The sequence below is a fragment of the Kogia breviceps genome, chromosome 5, assembly GCF_026419965.1.
Source record: "Kogia breviceps isolate mKogBre1 chromosome 5, mKogBre1 haplotype 1, whole genome shotgun sequence".
Lineage (NCBI taxonomy): Eukaryota > Metazoa > Chordata > Mammalia > Artiodactyla > Physeteridae > Kogia > Kogia breviceps.
In genome coordinates this window covers 127552623-127574850 of record NC_081314.1, presented here as the reverse complement: position 1 = coordinate 127574850, position 22228 = coordinate 127552623, and the positions used below count along the sequence as shown (strand labels likewise).

General features: G+C 30.9%; 1 protein-coding gene across 2 annotated transcripts in view; it reads right to left on the bottom strand.

Annotated features, from left to right (window-relative positions):
* The window catches only part of NCAM2 (neural cell adhesion molecule 2), a 492766-nt gene that overhangs the window by 18035 nt on the left and 452503 nt on the right, over nt 1–22228 (bottom strand). The window contains exon 16 of one of the 2 annotated variants that reach the window (XM_067034951.1): nt 13014–15627. The exons of the other annotated variant lie outside the window; for it this stretch is intronic. Coding sequence (XP_066891052.1) covers nt 15521–15627 — 107 coding nt within the window. The 3' untranslated portion in view covers nt 13014–15520. Of the gene's footprint in view, nt 1–13013; nt 15628–22228 lie in introns of those variants that run through there. 2 annotated transcript variants of the gene reach the window in all.

Below are 22228 nucleotides of genomic sequence, written 5' to 3'. Positions count from 1 at the left end.
GCTGTTTTCCAAAATCACTTGCCACTTATATACTTGGAAATTATCTTAAGTTGATAAATTAATGTTCTGTGATATTTTTCCTAGGAACCCCCAAATCAACATAGGAAAATATAATAAAAAGAGTCAAAGTGTAGAAATGAGACTAGGGTCTAGACTATGTCAACAGAAAAAAAAATATTTTAAAATCTTTAACATTTTGATAAACTTTACAGCTTTAAAAACAGTGGGGATAGTGAAAATGAAGTATAATCACAATATTCCCCCAGCATAGATGAAGCTGCAGGCTTTACAATCCTTGACATAATCCACTTGTCAAGAAAGAAAATAATATTTTCCAACCCTGAGGAGCTATGTAGAGAAAAATCACATTTATGAGACTTTCTATTTCCTACGGGGAATACCTGACCTGCTAAACAGAACATAAATTAGGTATGATTTGTCTTTAGGATTGATAGTCTTCTCTCAGTTATACTAAATGAGGAATCAGGCATATTCATAGAAGTGCCATATTTATGTATTTTAGGTTTTTAGAAAAATGATTCCAAGTATCTACTTTTATATATTTGAAACAACATGATTTTCAAATCACTTCTGCAGGTGTAATCACAAGTAGCAAAAACAAAGAAAACTTTGATTCAAACATGTTATAAAATTCACTATTAAAGAGGGAAATGTTGAAAACTGCTGATATAACAAACTGAGCACAATGTCCCACTCCTTCCATTTCTCCACATACCACATTTTTCTTCTATGTCATGACCATGGGTCTCCAGCATTTATAGTGACTGCTGTTAATCCCTGAATTGATGGATCCATTCTATTTTTTTTAACATCTTTATTAGAGTATAATTGATTTACATTGTTGTGTTAGTTTCTGCTGTATAACAAAGTAAATCAGCTATATGTATACATATATCCCCATATCCCCTCCCTCTTGTGTCTCCCTCCCACCCTCCCTATCCCATCACTCTAGGTGGTCACAAAGCACCGAGCTGATCTCCCTGTGCTAAGATGCATTCGATATTCATTGATATTTAACATGCTTGTTTGAAACAAATGTTTGAACTTCTGAGGTTTCCAATGTCTGGTCAATGCCTCTTTAATTGTATTAAATAGAAAAAAGGAGAAAATCATGGCAAACTGTATCAGCAAGGATGATTATATCATTTTCCATTAATCCAAAATGTTTAAAAACTTCAAACAACAAACTCAAGAGCAGCTATGATTGGAGTTTATGTTCTTCTTCCAATCCGAGCCCCTTTTTTAAATTGCTTCCCCATATACATCCAGAGAAAAATTGAATATTCCTCCTATGATATGTGTTTTTCTTTTAAAAGTATTTTACAATGTACCAATCCTTTGAAAAAAATTGCAATGTACAATCACAAAACATAAAAAATAAATTAAAATGATATAAAATAAATATTGATGGAAATTGTAATAGTTTTTATCTCTATCATGGTATATTGTTCACTCATTTTGTGGCCAACACGCTACAATCGGATATATTGAAACCATAATTATAATTTTATTCCATTTCATTACTGATGAAATGTGGATAACAATTCCCATGTATCCTAGCTAGAATATTCTTTGAGGATCATATATGAAGGGTACTTGGGGAATTCCAAGACACTGTACATATATTACTTTATTCTCACTTTGTTTATAGCTACCTCTCATTACTCATCATTTGTTTATAGTATCTTCTTTTAGAAAATTAGAACTTCTTTTACCCCAAACCTTCTTAGATTTTAGCAAGTATAAATATTTGAATATTGCTAGCATACATGAACTAGGATGCATAAAATAACTGTAAATACACGTTTATATTTTACAAGTGTTTTCTATTGTTTTTGATAAACACACTTCATTAAGGCCTAAGGTTTAAGTATATTTTCATTCTTCTAGTTTTAGATGTGCATTCCACTGTGACCAGAACTCAAGAAGATTTTAGTTTAATATCATTCTTTTTTAATTTATTAATTATTCATATCATAAATTATTTTTTGGTCCCTCCCTTACTTCTACATGTCAAATTAAACATTTTTTTTGAACTTTGAAAGACTGATGTTAAAATGAATGACAGAAAGATAGTTATTCATAATGCTTTTATTGCCTCTGACAGGTGACATTGACTTTTGCTCAGTTCGGGGACATTGACTTTTGCTCAGTTCTGTAATTCATTTTGTCCTCTTTAGCTCACCATTAGTTTTTTGGTTATCTTTATTGTTACTTTTATTGTGGTGGTTATTTTGCACAATAGTTTAGGCATATTCATCTTCATTTAAGTAAAAAATAAGATTAAAACTCTCAAAAGTTTATTACAGAGTGGATCAAAGTCTCCTTCCTAAATTAAGACTGTACTTTCTTTGTGTTCAAATCTTTTACTCTGAAATATCGGTTTCCTTTTGGACAACTCATAGTATTTATGAGATAAAGCATTTACATCATTCAGCTTTCTGACAAAATGCACTTATTAGCAAATTTTTAAGTGCATTTATTTTCATTTTATTCAGATATTTAATTGCTTACTGAATTAACTGTATGAAAACTGTGTGGGTACAATGTGTAATCTCACATGTTTTTCAGTGAACAATTTAAAGAAAAAAGTACATAATGCTAGTAAATCTGTGATGGCTGTGAAGAGTATTGTCATCAGTGAAGAGAAAACTGTAGTGTCTTTTATAAAGGATTGCATTTTGGGAAAAGAATATTGGAATTTTAAAATGAAAAATCTTTTATTTTATTTTAATTTAATTAAATTAATTATTATTATTATTATTATTTTTTGGCTGTGTTGGGTCTTCATTGCTGCGAGCGGGCTTCTCATTGCAGTGGCTTCTCTTACTGTGGAGCACGGGCTCTAGGCGCGCGGGCTTCAGTAGTTGTGGCTCGCGGGCTCTAGAGCGCAGGCTCAGTAGTTGTGGCGCACGGGCTTAGTTGCTCCGCGGCATGTGGGATCTTCCCGGACACAGGGCTAGAACCTGTGTCTTCTGCATTGACAGGCGGATTCTTAATCACTGTGCCACCAGGGAAGCCTTAAAATGAAAAATCTTAAAAAATATATTAAAAATCAAAACTGTTAGAATCTTGAGAAAAGTACATTCTTATATGTAATTACACCAATTTATAAGTGCTTTGTGACCTGTCTGAGGGATTTTTAGTTTTTAGGATCACACAGAGTTAATTAGCTGTGTTTTAAATGAACAAGTATTGAGTTCATTGGAGCTCTTTATATATCTAGAAACAAATTATAAAAGTCATGCTGGAGATTAATACTTATGTGGAAGTTCATTGTATGTTATTTTCTAGCTTTCTGGTTATTTGATAAAACTCTTCGTAGTATCCACACATTCATTTAGGAATTTAAAATTTTCAGATTTCAAAAGATATAAGTAAAATTCACCAATAATTTTTCAACATTACTCAAATATATCAATAAAGCCTTGTGCATTGTTTAGATATGTTTAAAATCTTCAGGCTATTTTTGGTACATCTTAAAAAGGTGGTCATGTCTTTGCTGTGTGTACTCAAACAATATTGATGTAGAAAGTTTATTGCTTACTTCCAGATTTCTTTTCATACAACCCTATTATTTGGGGATGGGGTGAAGATTGCATTTTGCTTCACCTGTTCCTTACTATTGTGTCTCTATTCTCTAGTCATTTTTTTGTCAAAATTATTTTACATGTATAACTAATTTTTTAATATAAAAACAATGTTAATCCAAAATTTTCCTTCAAGTCACTTCTCCCTACTAAGAGATATTCTTTGGAAGAAGATGGGGTCAGGAGGTAGCACTGATAAACCAGACTTTTTTTTAAACTAAATATCTGATTTGGGGGAAGAAAAAGTAGCTAAGTGAGGATAATTGGTTTAGTAATGGAAAGGGAATTATAAACATGTTTATTATATAAATGGCATTAATATTTGTAAAACCCTATACTTTTTTTCTGAAAGCGTCTTTTTCTATAGATGTCTGCTTACAAAGGTGGGATTACAAGTTAAATATATTTTCAAAATATCATCTAGTCCTTTATATTACAAAAGTGATCTTTTTGCCCAGGGATAAATTGGTCAAAGACATATAATCACCCTTCAATTTATCACAATGTAATTAAACAACTTTGTCAAGCAGTTGTGAGAATAAAATAAGAAAAAGGAAAAGGACTCTCTTCTCTGGGAGTTCTTAATGTATTGAGAAGGGTGAGTAAGACATGTACAGTTGAATGCTTTCCTAGTGGTGAAACAGAATGTGACCTGAGCAAATAGGTGGAAGAAGCATGTAAGCTGATGGTTAGTGGTCAAGGAAGGCATGATAGAGAAGATAAATTCTAAGATGATGTTGAAGAATAAGAAGCTTTCTATCTGATGATGAGTCCCTTTCAGCCAGAACATGATGTGAGCAAAGATGGAGATGTATGAGATAATACAGTATATTTTGAAATGAACAGATATTTATGGATATTAGAGATGATATTGGGGGTAACTGGTGGAGGATGTTGATTAAGTGATAAATGATGAGGTTAAAAAGAATGGACCCTGCAATTGAATAAACAAATAAATAAATCAACCAAAACAAAATAAATAAAAACCACTAACAACAAAACCTAACTGTGATCTTTTCCTAAAAGACGGTAGGGAGTTGCTAGAGATACATAGGGAAATAGAACCTGTTGCAATGGTTAGAAGGGAGCTGGTAGAGGCCTGTGCTATGGCTGTAAAATACCTGTCCAGTCTTCCCTGTCTCTGATTCCATACCCATTTCCATAATACATGTAGATATGTCAATCCCTGCTTGATGTTTAGATTTAAGAAACTAGGAAATAGACTCAGTCTCTTATATGTGATTAGTGATTGAAATAACATTAGACAATTTATGTCTATTAATATATTTCAAAAATAGACACTGTACAATATATAGTATAAATTTATATAAAATATATTTATAATTAGTATAATGATTCTATATACTTCTAAATGGAATGACATTTCCTGTGATTCATAATTTTCACTGTTAGTTTTTTTTTAATATCCACCCAATCCCCCTTAATGTTTTAGTATCTATCTTTTTAAAACAATTCCTTGTAAAAAGTGAATAATCTAGAATATAAAATTATTATTCTTCTATGGGAATGTTGATGGAAGCTTGTCAAATTTCAGTATGAGGTAAAGTAACATAGTTTAATGTAAGAAAGGAAATTAAATAAAATAAACTGTTATTTTTTTAAAAAGTTGGCTAAGAAGAAATAGTATTGTAGATAACAGCACTTTTTTGATAAATGTTTTGAATAACTGAAAACTTAGAAATGAATGTTCTTAATAATTGTTACAAATCTTGTGCAACTATAGATTGTGGGAAATTGTGAAATATCTATAGTCCTTGCACAGCAGAATATCTAGGCTCTTATCTACACTGACATTTCAAATTGCTAAGTATGTTGGAATGGAGAACACTTGCCATAAAACTCTGTCAAAAAATGGGATAAAGAGATATAAAATATTTTTATATGTGATACTTATTCAAACCGATACATTTGAAGTTTATTCTCACCTCACTAACTGTATGCTTTCTCCATATGCAGTTTAAATCTTATGGTATATGTTCAGTTTGCTATGGTGGAATTGATTTAGTTATTTCCCATAAGATAATGAAATTTTTATTGGTTAGTAAGAAGGGAGCTTCTTAGATTGAAGTGAATATGATCAAAACAGATACTGTCCAGTGTTAAAAAATTGAATAGTTTAAATTTTAGGTCCTTGTTTCAACCATTAACTGGCCAATTTCATTTTTTTCTGTTAATATTAAAAGGCTATTCCATATATTAAGAAAAAAGGAAATTAAATTTTCTCTGCACAAACAGAAAATACTTTTTTTCTTAAAGACTATATTACAAAATTGAATTACACCCATATAAGATTAAACTACAACTGATATTTTACAAATTGCTTGTTGAAATTCCAAACTGTTTAACCTATTTATTATAAAATTCTTAAATATACATACCTTTGAATTTTATAAATGTATAAGACAGTAAATGGAAAATGTGAACAAATATATGGATGGTATTATGTTCTAAGGAATTTATAACATATTAGGTTTACAAAATTTCTGTTTTTACACACTCACTTTATTGTGTCTTAGAAACTTCAATTTCTGCATTAGGGTTTAATAAAAAATTAAGTTGCATTATTAAAACTAAACATTCTAAACATGTAGGGCCACTTATATATTATTACCCACTGCATCTGAATGAATATATTGTATACCATCAACCATAAAATAGAAATGTAGGTTTTCACTTAAGAAAAATAGAGGCAAGATATTATTCATTTGGCGAATGGATAAAACATGAGACATCTGGGCAATGGAATATCATTCAATGCTAAAAAGAAATGAGTCATAACATCATGAGAAGACATGGAGGAACTTTAAAGGCATATTACTAAGTGAAACAAGCCAATCTGAAAAGACTACTTACTGTATGATTCCAACTATATGACACTGTGGAAAAAGCAAAATTATGAAGACAGTTATAAAGATCAGAGGTTGCCAGGTATTAGGAGAGAGGGAGAGATAAAGAGGCAGGCAGAGCACAGAGGATTTTTAGGGCATTGGAACTATTTTGTATGACACTATAATGGTGGATGCATGTCATTATACGTTCATCAAAACCCACAGAATGTGCAACACCAAGAGTGAACCTTAACGCAAATTATGAACCCTGGGTAAAAATGGTGTGTCAATGTAGATTCATTGATGGTAACAAATGTGCCATTCTGCATGTTAATAATGGGGGAGGCTATGCATACATAGGGATTGGAAGTATATAAGAACTCTGTACATTCCTCTCAATTTTGGTGCACACTTGGAACTGCTCGAAAAAATAGAGCATATTTAAGAGCAGAAAAAAAACCAAACAAAGAATCTTTAAAATCTTCATGGGACTGGCTAACGTGCCTGAATCAACTGAGAGTGTCCATAAGTACAATATTCATAAGTACTAAAAAAAAGATGACATATTAAGTTATGAGTAACACACAGGCAAGTCAATTATTTTCAGCTACCTGTTTTTGTATGAAGAAATCCACCCATGAACCATACTGGACCCTGCCGTAGAGAAATATTTCTATTTCCTTAAGTAAACTTTCCTTCATGTCTGAGCCATTTGATGGAACAGTAAGTCTCAGGATAGCATAAGAAAATCCAATAAATTATTTTCTGTTCTCCACCAATAAGCACCAAGAAGTAGAATATTTTTTCCTGTCATTTTTCAAGAGCATCAGTGAGTGTTGCATTTAATCTTCCATGTAACATACATATGCAGTTTAGCTGTGGTGAAATTATATAGAAACAACAGCAAATTGAAGTTTCTCATTCAGAGATTCTTCAAAACAGAAATGCTAATTTGAAGAGATAATGTTTAGTTTTGTTTTAACCACATTTAAACAGAAAAAAAGGCTACAGTTTAACATGACTTTTAAAATAATTTAATATTTCTCTTTGTAATAATAAATCAGTAGAGAAGCAAGCATATAGCCACTATGCAAATTATGTATTGAAGCTGTTTATTATGATTTCTTAAAATGAAAAAGATAGATGCTGAAATGGAAATATTTACTTTGGTTTTTATTAGATAGTAACTAAAGATATTTTATATTAATTAAGTCTCATTTATTTCTACAAAAATATAAATAAAGTCATTTTATATAGTGTTTTCAGGCAATGTGTAAAAATCAGAAAATAATAAAATTTAACTTGATGCTCTTTTAAGGCTATAAACTCACTGTGAGTTTATTACACTGATCTTGGGAATGCAGTTTATGTACAAGTTGACCTGAGAACCATAACAGCTGCTTAAGAGAAGTACCATGACTACTCAAAGGAATGGTAGTTGGTGAATACACAGCCTTTCCTTTGTCACAAAGTTTTTTCTATGGTTCAATCAAGAAGAAATCAAAGAAGCTAGGTTAAAGACATAAGACCATATAAGTGATAGACAAGAGATTTAGGTATGCCTTCTTCGATTCAGTGTAATTTGATAAAACAAACATACGAGGCAAACTGAGGGTGTAAGTTCCTTGACTATGTCAAGTCATTCTAGTCATTCTTCTCTGATCCTCAGATTGTTGATATAATAAAATAATGGTGTTTGATTAGAATATTAAAATAAATGTTCTCAAATCTCTTTAGTTTCCTCACAGTGGCCCCAAACAACAAAGTAATATAAAGCTAACGAAGTAATAGAATACTGTGACAGTCACCATGAAAATTTCCAACAATCCCCAGATAGTTCCCATTTGATACCATATTATTGTTAAGGAGCTTCAGGAAAAATAAAAATAAGAACAGAAAAAATCAGATTACCTTTCTCTCTCCCCCAATATATAAAACTTCTGTAACTAATGTATCAATTGAAAGAATTCAATATTATAATAACATATAGATATTATATGAAAATTTTCACTTTGAAATGTATGCAAACATTTTTAATGGGTGTTATATATATTAAGACATACATTTGGGAGGGGGCTGTTCTGGAGTAAGGAAGATTAAGTGTGCTTTAAAATAATGCAAATCTTGAAAACGAATATTTTCCCTTTTGTAATTTCTACACTAATTTTTAACTGGCAATGCAACACTTGACTGTGTTTGTAAAAGAGAAATATATATTCATGTGTAAATCACCAGTTTATTTTTCACTTTATAAAAAATAACTGAATAATTTACTTATTAAAGAATTATCATTGGAGGGACGTCCCTGGCAGTCCAGTGGTTAAGACTTTACCTTCCACTGCAGGGGGTCCGGGTTCGATCCCTGGTCAGGGAGCTAAGATCCCACATGCCTCAGGGCGAAAAGAAGACAAAACATAAAACAGAAGCAATATTGTAACAAATTAAATGAAAACTTTAAAAATGGTCCACATCGAAAAAATCTTAAGATAAAAAAGAATTATCATTTGAACCCAGGTTCAGCACTAAAACAAACAAACACAAAGTAATATGTTTTATAAAAGGCACTGGAACTCCTTTCTAACTGTGACTCTTCACTATGTAAATTCCTCAACCTCTTTAGGTCTCACTTTTCTCATCTAAAATATGGGAGAAATGCTACTTCATAGTAAATGAAATATTGCACTTAAAGCATTCCATACAGTGTGTATCACAGTACATGTTAAAAAATAGAAGCTGCTCTGTTTTTATATTATTGTTATTATTTGTAAACTTCCAAAGCCATTTTTGTTTCATGCTTTGGCTGTGGATGAACTGGGAACCTTAATGCTTTTCTACAACTTTATTCTCACGGTGCTCAAACTGAATTATAGTAGTATGTTAACCAAAGGAATTGGAGAAAGTCACTTTAAGGATTTATGTCTGCTTTCATAAATTTTTGCTGGTAAAGGAGACTACTCTCCAATTATTACATTATTTAAATGATTAACTATATTAATGTGTTTTATTGAGATATCATCTGATTATTATGGTCTCCACTAGTAATAAAAGTTTCTACGAAGACCTTAGAACTAGTTTACTACAAAAGTAACAGTGTTTGGTATTGTTCCTAAATTATTTTTCCAGTATGAGCCTGCTGATGATATATTATTTAAACCAAAAGAGAAATCACTCAATGATCATATGTTTATTACATTGAGATATTGAATCTGAACAAGTTAGAAATGAAAACACACAAGACAGAAAACGTTTGTACCAGTAATAAAGAAAACACATATAACAAAGGTTTTCCTCAGTTTTCTTTATTACAACAATGGAGACACAGAAATACAGAAAATAAAATGACATTTAATATACTATGAAACTCATGCATAGGATTACACATAGTGCTGGATATTATGTCAGGGATTTTAAATAAGAGATGATACTGAGGACAATACATATATAACATACATTTTATTTCAAGAAAATAAGCTATGATGAAAACAAATGCAATTAAAATGATCAGCAATAGTCACTTTAAAACAGAAGTGTTACACATAAACTCAATGTAAGATGTGAGATAAAAATATTCTTGAAAGAAATTCATGAATTAATGGATGTTCTTTAAAACAGTAATTTTTAATTGCTTGCTTTTAGGGAAAAAAAAAGGATTTGCTGGAGATTTATTTTGTAGTCCCATTTAGTACATAGATAAAATAAAATAAATACGGTATAATTTAAAATTATGCTACCTCTGAATATTATGCAATATTTGCAATGTGTAACTATATTTCTATTACTTAAAATGGAGTGATAAAGAATAACTGAGTTCAATCTGAACATACACAAACTAAGAAATTTTGCAATATATCTAGGCTTAATACAACCAACATTAGATCCGTTCACACTTAAAATTTAATTACACTTGAATGAGCATATATTTTAAAAGTAGGTCAAATAATAGTCTACTAACAAAGGCATGAGGACATCTCTTGCAGTTCAAATCACCTCATATATACTAAAAGAACTTTTGAGCATATGTGCTTTCCTTGGATATTTTGTTTTTCAATTTTGCTAAATAGTAGCTAAAAATTGATGTTATAGAATAATCCACTCTTTCTGTAATATTTACGGACAAGTATTTCAGGCTTTCAATTAGTTAATAGCCATGAAGGAGGGGAGGATGACTATAAGAGATGTTTATCTGGTTCATAATCTTAGGTAAGATAAAGAAACTAAAGGTATTTGGAAAACAAAGAATTGACATTAAGCTCCCATCTTTGCTTTATTTCAGAACAATTAAATTAGATTTATACTTACTGAATCCATTCCCTTACATAAATATTGAGATGCTGCTTACTTTTATAATCTTTATGTATTATAACAAGTTTTTAAGCACCATGTAGTAAGGAGAGATACTACCACTTTTAAACATTAAAAATGTTAACTCCAGAAAAATGCTCTAGTTTAGATGGTGATTTGGAAAAGAATACGTTAATTAGATATTAGATTTTTTTTTTCTTTAGTTAAGACCTAAATTTTACTCTGTCAATATTTCCTGAATTCTAAGATTAACTATTGGGTGTTGATAGTGATTAAATAAAACTCCTTTTTAAAAATGACATAATCAGCCGATTTAGATATAGTTTTTATCAATTTCAATTTATATTGAAATTATTTCAGCGCTATTTGTAGGATATTCATATCACTAATCATTTGAAATATATAAATTTAAGCTACCCATTCAACGCATTAGCCTTGTTGAAGGATTTGTGACATATATACATATCACAAATTCTGAAATTTTACAATTTAACAGAGATTAACATAAAAAGAATAGAAGAAATGCATTGTATTTATTCATGACCAGAAATTGAGAAGGAGGAAGAGAGAGAGGGAGGATAGGGGGAAGGAGAGTGGGAGGGAGAGAATATTAGGAAGAAACAATTGGAAGGAAGAATGAAAGGGTATAAAACCAAGTAAGAGAAAGCCTACTTAATTTGTACTTATTCAAAAGCAGTTTAAAGGATATTACATTGTGCCCCACAGATTTGAACCATAATAAAATACATAAAATGACACATTTAGGTATGGACTTCGTGATCCTGTATCTTTATTCATTGAGCGAAATCCTAATGCATAAGGGCTAAAAAATATATAAATGACAATATTTAATTTAGGTAGTGTCATAACAGCTTATTTATTTAAAGCTCTTAATGCTGTTAATATCATAAGCAAAAACAAATGGGTGGAGATTTTCAGAGAATTTTACATGACTAGAGATATTTCTTAGTTAACTACTATAAACTGAAAATATTATATATAATAGTAGTTATTTTTGAAAGCTAGGTCCAAACACACTTAACTATTGTATTGGTGATGTAAATATCCATCTTGAATTACTAAAATGATTTGTAATCTAAAATGATTTGTAACCTAAAAATTTTATTCCTTCATTCTTAGTGTAGGTATACCATATGAATAAATAAAATACTTTTCATGTATCTGAAAGTACTCATCCAGATCCAAAAGTACCTGGCTTAATTCCCCCTTGCATATTCTATTTTGTTCAATATAAATGAATAACCATAAATCCAACTGTTCAGACTTGAAAACATTGTGGAATTTTCCTTATTTAAGTTTTAATTTAAATTAAATATAAGTAATGGGAATTCTTAAATAGAAAATGTTTGAGTTGTATAATGATTTCCAAATTAACCCAAATTGCATAACCTATGAACTACCATGCATAGTTGTAATTTTAATTATTAATTTTAAAAGAAATGCTGAATACTTAAAAAGTCAAAATTACCTGCAATAAAATTATTTGTGCAATTATTTGTTTTATGTAATTGACATATAATGTTAATCAAATGTCTAGAATTTATTTATTTATTTAAAATTGTTAAACACGAGATATTTTAGGCTAAGAAAATAAAGGAAAAAAATTTTTTAAGAAAAATGAAGCAAGTCTTTAAGTGTTTCAATCTTGTTCTTGTCTACCAGTAATTGATGCACATATGTACACTTGCATAATGGTTTGGGAAAGAGTATAGGTACAGAGTTTATAAAATCTACTTATTCCCAATGAATACTAGTATTAGGACAGAAAAATAAAATGACAATTTACTTAAGGTTCTCCCATGTGAGAAAAAATTTCATAGGAAAGATTTTACTACTACCTCCTAGGCTTAATCTGTTAGCATATCTAAAATGTGGTTTGATGAGCCGTAGAGTTATATGATAAATACTTAGAGTTTGAATTGGGGTAGAGAGACATGTAAGGCTGAAGGATAAATGGAGAAAAGAAGATAGACTTCAAAAAATTGGGAGAAGAAAAAAGGAGATTTCAGGTTTACATAAAAAATTAATCATGATACTTCACATGCAGATAATGGCGATTATGCATAAGCAAATCAACCTAATTTACAACTGGTATAATATGGTCAAAACAAACTTTTAAAATGATTTTAACATTGGATGATAAGATATACACATCAATAAACATAGGTACATATTTCTGATTATACACAATGAATAACAAAACTCACCTTACACACAAGTTCATATTTATACATTTCAGACACAGAATTTTATTTAAAAATCCACTGGATGAAAAAGAATTATTGGGTGATACTAGGGAGAATTTTTATGTCTTGCTTACCAGTCACATTTACTTAGACCTACAGCAGACATTAATTAGACAAAAACGTGCTGTCAGTTAGACTTTATGGTTGCATATAACAAGAGTAAAGCTCAAGTAATAAAAAAGATAATTCAGCAACACTTACATATTATTAAGATATTAAAAAAAATCCAAGAAGGTAATTTACAATCTCTAAGGTTTCATTTTTTGAAATGCAATAGCTGAATTGTTTATAGTTTTGTGCTTTCCTATTTCTTATAGACATAAGACAAAGCACAGAGTCCATTATTTTAAGATGTCTGAGAATTTTTTTAAATATATGTATATCTTAGAACTGTAAAATAACTGTTAATCTAAGAATAAACATTTAGCCAAAGGATAAATAGCTCATTAATTTTAGGATTGATATCTTGATCTGTAGTTAGATGTTTAAAAAATCTAAATGAACCACTCATTAAGTGTAAATAATTCTGCTAAGATATTAGAATTTCAATTTTAGGTTCTTTTCTGAACTGTCCAAACGTCAGTCTAGGTATCATGAAAACCAGACTGAGTGTTCTTCTTATCACTGTTGGTGACTTTGAGTTATAGAATATAAAATTTCAAATAAAAATCAACTCTGTTATCTTACTAAAGACATATTACATGTTCTTCACAAAAGTATTTTGTAATCATGAACTAAATCAAGATAATTTCTATGACTTTCTCATGGACATATTTACAATTTATTGGAGAGATCCATCAGGTTATAATGAATGGGAAAAATTGTTCATGGAAGTGTTATCAGAACTCCTTTCTTTCCCAGCACTTGTTACATGTTAATAATCAACATATCTACAAGTCTTATCCAAACTCATGGAATGTGGTATGCAATCATGGAGTGTAGTATGCAATTATAATTAGTTCTTCAATAAACAGAGCATTGGCTCTTTTAATTTTAAAAATCAAACATTCCCAATAAATAGGTTAAATCCCGACAACAAAAATTGGAATTGGGAAATCCCTTTGTCTCAGCAGGGTAGAAAGAAGTGTGTTTAATCTGTGGATGGGTCACTTCTGCATTCTACAGGTCTGTTGCTAGCTCAGAAGAAAAAAGTACAGCAGTGGACAGCAAAGAGTATGGAAAAGATAAATTACAGAAAACAGATTACCAAAGGCAGGTCTATCTTTAGACGCTACATGATAGGATCCTGTAGGTATTTCTTTAAAGACAGAGAATACTTTCATGCAACCAACCAAATTAATTTTGATTAATGAATCTCAAAGCCCAGAAACCAATAATTTGATTTACCATGTAAGTTACAGTCACTCTTGTTAATATATATAAATCTGATTGCTTGCTAATTGTCCTGAGTGAGTATTAAGAATCACTTGCTAGCATGTGGTTGGGAGTAAAAAGCACAAAACACTCTTTTCTCATTTTGGGATGAATGAAAATGTGACAACAAAAATCATTACTCATGTTACTCCCTCAAATCCAGAGGAATCTCCTCTGAGAGCTGGAATCTAGTAACACCTCCTTCTCATCTCAATTTCCTCTTCTTGAAAGTAGTAGCTAAAATATTTACTTCTCTCTCTGATCCTTGCAAAGAAATTGACTCAGGTGTCCAGGAAAAAGTAATAAATAAGTATGCATATTGTTAGAACATGAATACTTGATGCCACCTCAACATACAATTCCAATCTAGTGCACAGGGTGCAACTTTTTAAACATATTCAAACTTATTTTTTATTTATTTTGGGGAAACTGCAGAAGATATTTTCACTTAATGAAAAAAAGTCTGGATTTTTAAAAATTGGTTTTCAAACTGAAGAAAAAAAACTCCGTTTCACTTTTATTCCTTACGACATTTTAAGTCATTAAAAAGAAAATAAGGCAGCACAATAGGATACATATCTAATATAATAAAAGATATCAGGTTTATATTTTATATAAATGGTAAACACAATGAAATATTATAAATGTTTATAAAGTTGGAAACTTACGTTTAAAAGAATAACAATCCAAGCCAATATAAAAGATCTACAATTCTCCATAACAGAATTTCTACTTATACAATGTATGGCCATGGATATTGAGTTATATTTGTAAAATAATCAAATGAAAGATTAGATATAGCAAACGCTTAAGTTCCAAATAAAAGTGACATGATATTTAATAAGCTCAACTTTTGAAATTAAAGAAAAATTTAGAATGAAACAAGTTACGCTGTGAACTAGTACTTGGAAGAAACAATCCTGGTTCAGTTTCCTTCTGTGATTTTCTGACAAATTATCTACTTTAAAGATCAACAGTTTGGGGAAGGGAAAAAAGGCTAACTATTCACGGGTAAGGATACATGCATAATTAGTTGGACCTTAGAAAATATTTTATTATAATTTTAGATTAGTCGTAAATTTGCTGGGAATAAAAGGAAATAGATGATATAGCAACATTAAAACATGCAAGACAAACTTATGGCTATAATGAAAGAAAACCCAGCAGCATTCAGCTGCCATGACTGGCTTCCATTTTCACCTTTATTCGCTTCACAGCATTTATCTGCATGATGAAAATTATTTTTGAAAGTAGAACAAGAATAAAATAATTAAAGAATAAAGAATAGAGTTACAAACATGAAAATAAAGGAAAAGAAAAAAGTGACAGTAGGAAAGAAAAAAAGAGAAAATAATTAATACAAGATGTACACAAAGTCATTACTAATTACTTACAAAAAATTATTTTGATACAAGACAAAGAATTTTAAAAATCTAGTATAAAATGCTTCTAAATAGTTGTCACATATTAAAAACATAACTCAGTTCTATCATTGATTACTTAAATGTGAACATCTTAAATAGTTTTTAATGAAGATACAACTTATTAGAGAAAGGTCACCAGTCATTCCACTGTGTTACTGGTAAATTCACATTGTTACTTAAATAGGAACTCATCATATTCTGCAATGTTTGCTGCTAGTTTTTTTTTTTCTGCTATCGTATTTTCCTATAAAACATATTTAATAAAAGTAGTTATATTTTTAATAATGAATGAAGTACCAAGAAATATAATTGAAAATGATAAGTTCACACAGTGAAAATTTTCAAAAGAATAAAAGCAAGGAACATTAACTCAACTGGCCATAGGTATACTCTAGACATATGTTATTGTTGCTCATTTAAAATAATTTTGAGAAACAAAGATCATGAAAATAATTTACAGAAATTTACTTTCGAATTATGTACTAAACCAAATACATATTGTTTTGCATGTATCATTAGTATTTAGATTTGACTGAGATTTTCAGATAGTTAAAATGAAGTTCTTCCCAATTAACTGAACTTCAATTTCACCATTGTTTTAGAATTTCTTTAATTTAAATTCTAAAACAATCATAACCTTAAGAAAGCATTTTAGTATTTACCATGCACTTGAATGCTTTGTTTTCTGTTCATGTTGAGTTATTTGGAGATGAAAGGGTATACTAGTCTTGCTGGAACTAGAGTTGAATGCTATCAAAATAATTTTACTCTACTGTTCATTATAAATATAATTTTAAAAGTCCATTAAAATAAAAATTAACTGAAAAATTTTAGCAATATATTTATTGGTGGTGATCTATGTCACTTCTTGGTATGGATGCAATTATTTTCCATCAAATTTGAGCATCTAAGTTAAAATTAGACATGTTTTCAATTCATATTAACAAGAGAAGAAAAAGCAAGCAATTTGCTAAGGGTTTTGTTTTGTTTTGTTTTGTTTTTGGTTAAAACAAACAATATTAAACATGTCCTAAAGCCAAAAGAAATGGGGAAAATTTTTTTCAGAGTCATTTTATCTCCAAGAATTTTTTAAAGCATTAGATTATACTCATTCTACCAAGTTAGGAATATTTTTAGTCATTAAAATTACAGAACAAATCAATAACTATCATTTTAACAGCCTCTAGTTCCATAGATGGTTTTGTAATCAGTTTTACAATAATTAATTGTCATCACTACCCAATATTTTCATTGCTTATATAAAATAAAATGAGATGGAATTATGCTGTATGAATATTCCAAAAAAGAACATAATTTTGATTTTGCACACTCTGTTTCTATGTGAATCAAGGAACACAGTTTTCAAAATAAACACATTTAATAAATGAAGAAAGGAAATATTATTAATCATAACATAGCTTTCAAATCAGAATCATGAACTATGGAGAAATGCGGTATCCACTAAGATTCGTACATAGAAAAGCCATTATTATCAATAGAATATATTACATATGAATGTAAGGTAAGCCTATTGTTAAAAAATAGTCCCTCAGAGCAACAAGTAAATGTACTCTATATTTAGCTTGCTGCTTTACTCAAAGAGCTAAATATATCTGAATGCACATAAGTAATGGGTTTTTTAATTTAAAGTCCGTAAACTTTATTTGGACAGTTTACAATGCATGCTATTTAAAACATAAATTAAAACAAAATTAACTTTTAAACTCCATATATGCTACAAATTAAATAAGGCTTAAGATTTGCTAGTTTATTATACATAACTAATTTAAAATATGTTTGAATTTATAATGTGTATTTTTAAATGGAATAAGAAATTATATAATTTCATAATTATAATTATGATGAAGGCATATTAAGATCATTTTTTCTTATTTTGCTGATACATAATTTTAACTCTATAGTATTTTGTGGGTTTAAAGGCTCCCAAATTCACCATCAACTATCGCAGCTTCTAAAATTGTCCAAAGAATCCTCCCAGAGCTAAATCAAACAATTCTTGAACTATAAGGGCACATCTTTGATCTGGCTTTCCATGAGACCTTAGCAGTCCCTGGATTCAGTCACAGTAAATTAGACATTATTTTGTGACATTTTTATAGATAAAATAAATATTTTATCTTTCCCTTTTCCAGTAAGATGCTTTGCTTTTGTGTCATCTGTACAGTTTAGAGGGGATGAATTCTATCTCCTACCTTCTCAGATAGCTTTGTCTGTACATCTGTATGTCTGACTTTTCCTTGACTGCTTGATCTGTTTCATCAGCTGTGAAACACCTGCTAGCCTTTTTCATGATAAAAGTCCTTCTAACACTGACTATTTTTCCCCCTCTGTTCACCATCATACAGAGTTTCTTGAAAGCATAAATTAACATGGACTCTAAACCTGCTAACCTCCCATACAATCCTCAGCTCATTCCTACCTAATTTCTCTCCCAAGCACTTCAGCAGAGCTGTACGTAATAAGTACATTTCACATCTCTTTCAATTGAGTTGTTGACCTCTCAGCAGCATCTGAAGGGGCAAATGTGATTGATAAATTTCTTCTGGAAATATGACTGTCTTTTAACTTACAAGATACTACAGTCTTGTGTTTTTCCAGGAACTCTACATCTGAGTCTCATTGAGGGAGGGAGGGGTTTCCTCGTCCTGTATAACATGGTTATACAGGACATGGTTCTTAACACTCTACTCTTCAGTAACTCAAGAAGCACCCCTTGAACATTCATGCTGTGCCAGTCACCCTTCTAAGTACTGGTATTGGGTACTGGGAAACATCTATGAGTAACACAGACATCAACTATTTCTCATAGAGCTTAGACATTACTCACTCTGTGGTTTTATCCCCACCCAGGCTTTAAATACCAATTATCTGTTAAGGCTGAAAATATCATAATGCATATTTCTAAGCCATGGCTGTCTTCGCATCTCCATACACACATATCTAACATCTATTTGACATTTCAAACCTAACGAATACCAAACCGATTTATGTTTGACCCTTACTCTCCAAATACTGCTCTGTTTATAGGATTCTTCATCCTGAGAAACGATGTTAATTAACAATGTTCCAGTTGCCCAAGCAAGAAACTTGAAAGTCACCAATATCTACTGAATCCATTCCGTTACACAGGCAAGTTAATCTACATCTACAATGTGTCTGGAATTTATTCATTGCTTTCTTTTTCTATTGTTATCACATTTTTTCAAGCATTCATATTCATCCATCTCTTGCTTCTATCCCGATGAGCAAGATTAATCTGTCTGTAATGTCTATCTATTCATATAATTTCCCTGCTTCAAATGATTTCTTATGACTTTCAGGATCAGTTTTAAAATTATTTACATGGTTTTTAGAAGACCTTGGATTGGTTGGGTCACAGATCTCTCGGTATCCTTTTTTTTTTTGCGGTACGCGGGCCTCTCACTGCTGTGGCCTCTCGCGCTGCGGAGCACAGGCTCCGGACGCGCAGGCTCAGCGGCCATGGCTCACGGGCCCAGCCGCTCCGCAGCATGTGGGATCTTCCCGGACCGGGGCACGAACCTGTGTCCCCTGACTCGGCAGGCGGACTCTCAACCACCGCGCCACCAGGGAAACCCTCGGTATCCTTATTTTTGCTCACACACCTCCAGGTTCTCTCCCAGCCATCCTTTTCCTAGTTCTTAAAGCAAATAAAATTCCTTCTTCTTTCAGAGACTTCTTCCATATAAGACACTTTCCCTGGAAGTCTCCTTCCTTAAAAGTTTCTTTCAGAAAGTCATTTTCCAAGGGAATCCTTTCTCAAGCCTCACCTACCCCTATAAGTTAGGTATACTTGCCAAAGGCTCTCATGGCAGCACACTGCACCAGCATATCTCTTAGTTGTAATTACTTTGCGGTTATTCTGACTCTTGATTAATGTCTATCTTCCCTACAAGATTGTATAGTCTTTGAGTGCAAGAACCAGTTCTGCACTTTTCACAGATAATTCCTCTGCACTCATCACAGTACTTTCCACAAAGCAAGACCCCAGTGAATAACTGGAATGAATGAATGAATAAATCTTAATATTGCAGAACCAGAAGAAACTAGCTTAGGGATTAGGAAATACATATCAAGAGAAGTTAAATGATAAGGGCAACGTTGAAACTATAAACCATTTTCCTCCTAAGCACTGTCCACAAACTAGCTTTCCAAAACTGAAACAAAATATTTCTATAGTAAATGCATCATAGCATACTTTAGTTATTTTTGTGCCTCTCTCTCTCTCTATATATATATATAATATATATATATTCTTCATATATATGTTCTTCATATATATTCTATTTATTTATCTTTTGGTTTATACTTACTATTGGTTTTATTAACAACAGTTTCTTATAAAAACAGCAAAACAGGGACTCTGGGAGTATAATGTAAAGTAACATGCCTGAAATCTATTTTTTTTTACAATTTGAGTTTTATCTATAAAATATACCTAAAATATTGCCTTCCATTTCAAAAAGTATTCATTTTTATCTTGATAAAAATAATTATTCCCTTCAAGTGTATGAGCTAAATTAAAGATGTGGGAGGATGTTGTAAATAGTGCTGCAATGAACATTGTGGTACACGTCTCTTCAACAGCATAGCGCAGGGAGATCAGCACAGTGCTCTGCGATGACCTAGAGGGGTGGGATAGGGAGGGTGGGAGGGAGGCTCAAGAAAGAGGGGATATGGGGACCTATGTATGCATATGGCTGATTCACTCTGGTGTACAACAGAAACTAACACAACATTGTGAAGCAATTATACTCCAATAAAGATCTATTTTAAAAAAAGATATAGGAGTATGAAGTTTGCTCTTGCAATCCTCCTTTGAAGATTCTGACTCAGATTAAAAATCATACTTATATCATGTTCCTGATATCTGCAGAGAGGATAATTACTACAAACATAATGCAGTATAATTGTAGAAGCATTTATTGATGTTTAAAACTCATAGAAACAATGAACTTAATAGTTCATTCAACCATTCTTTTTATTAGGTGTTATCATCTTGTAAGGACATGGGATTTGTCATATGATTTAAAGTAGCTCTGACCTTGAACAAATACTTTAGCCTCTCAAAACTGTATTGGTAAAATGAGGATAACTCTTTGTTGCTCAACTCAGATTCAAGAATAAAATGAGATAATAAGTGCAGAAACGCTTTGTAAATTATAAAAAGTGCCAGTACAATATGATACCCAGCTATCCATATTATTTCTAGATACTTCCAACTTCCTAGTTTCAAATTATAATTTGAAGCACTTATTAATTAATACTAGCAATACAAAGCCATGATATAAATTACTTTTAAACCATAAAACAAATAGTAATTACTTTTTTATAGAAAGATTAATTGTATAAAGCTGCTTTCAATTAAAAGATGATGTATAACAAAGTCATACTAATGAAATTAATATTAATTTGAAATTATAAGAGGATTAAATAGCATGACTGAACTGACAAATTTGTTTCCAGTCTCAAAAATTTTATGTAATACTGATACTCTATTATAATATGACTTAAATAAATCATGTTTATGAATATGTAGCTCTGATGTCTCTATCTATATATAAAGAGTATATGTGTATATATACATATATGTATAAATTTTAAATTAAAAATTTTTAAATATGTAAAGGAATGATGAATGTTAAAATATGACCAATATGACAACTCATTAACAGAGTTAACTGACTATGAATCAGGACAAATTCTTGCATCTTCACCTCTATAGCATGTGTCTGAAAACAATTTTAATATCCCTCCTGTAGACTTGGACAATATCACTAGCATAAAATAATGTAAGCACTATTCCCTAATAAAGGTAGCCACCGGTGCGCTGTGACCACCAATAATGAGTGTCCTGCAACTTTTTGAGCTTCTTTGAAACTCTATTCCTAGTTCTTTCTGCGGGTGTATCTGTGGTTGTTTCTGCCTCATTGTGTGATAGATTTTATCTTTCCCAACTCAACTTGCTTAGTCAGGGATGAATGGGCTCATTTTCCCAGAAGTGGAGGACCAGGCCCCATGTGTTTGGCAGAGAAGTTTTCTCCTTTGCAAAAGTTTTTTCTGGTCTCAACGAATATTTTTCATGTTGATTTTCAACAGTTTCTCTTATCCTCCATCCTCCCCCTCTACTCATTCTCTCTCTACCACTTCAACCACTAAAGTTGTCAAAGTGCATTTACAAGTGAACCAATCTTTTATGGCAAGAGCAACTGAGAAATCTTTATTAAGACATGTAAATAATCATGATTAGAACCTAGAATTTATACTTCCTTCTATAAAATTATGTTTTCAATAATAAGAAAAAATCCAGAGGGGTTATAAAAGATACTACCATATTTATTTTCAGCCTAAGAAAGAATATA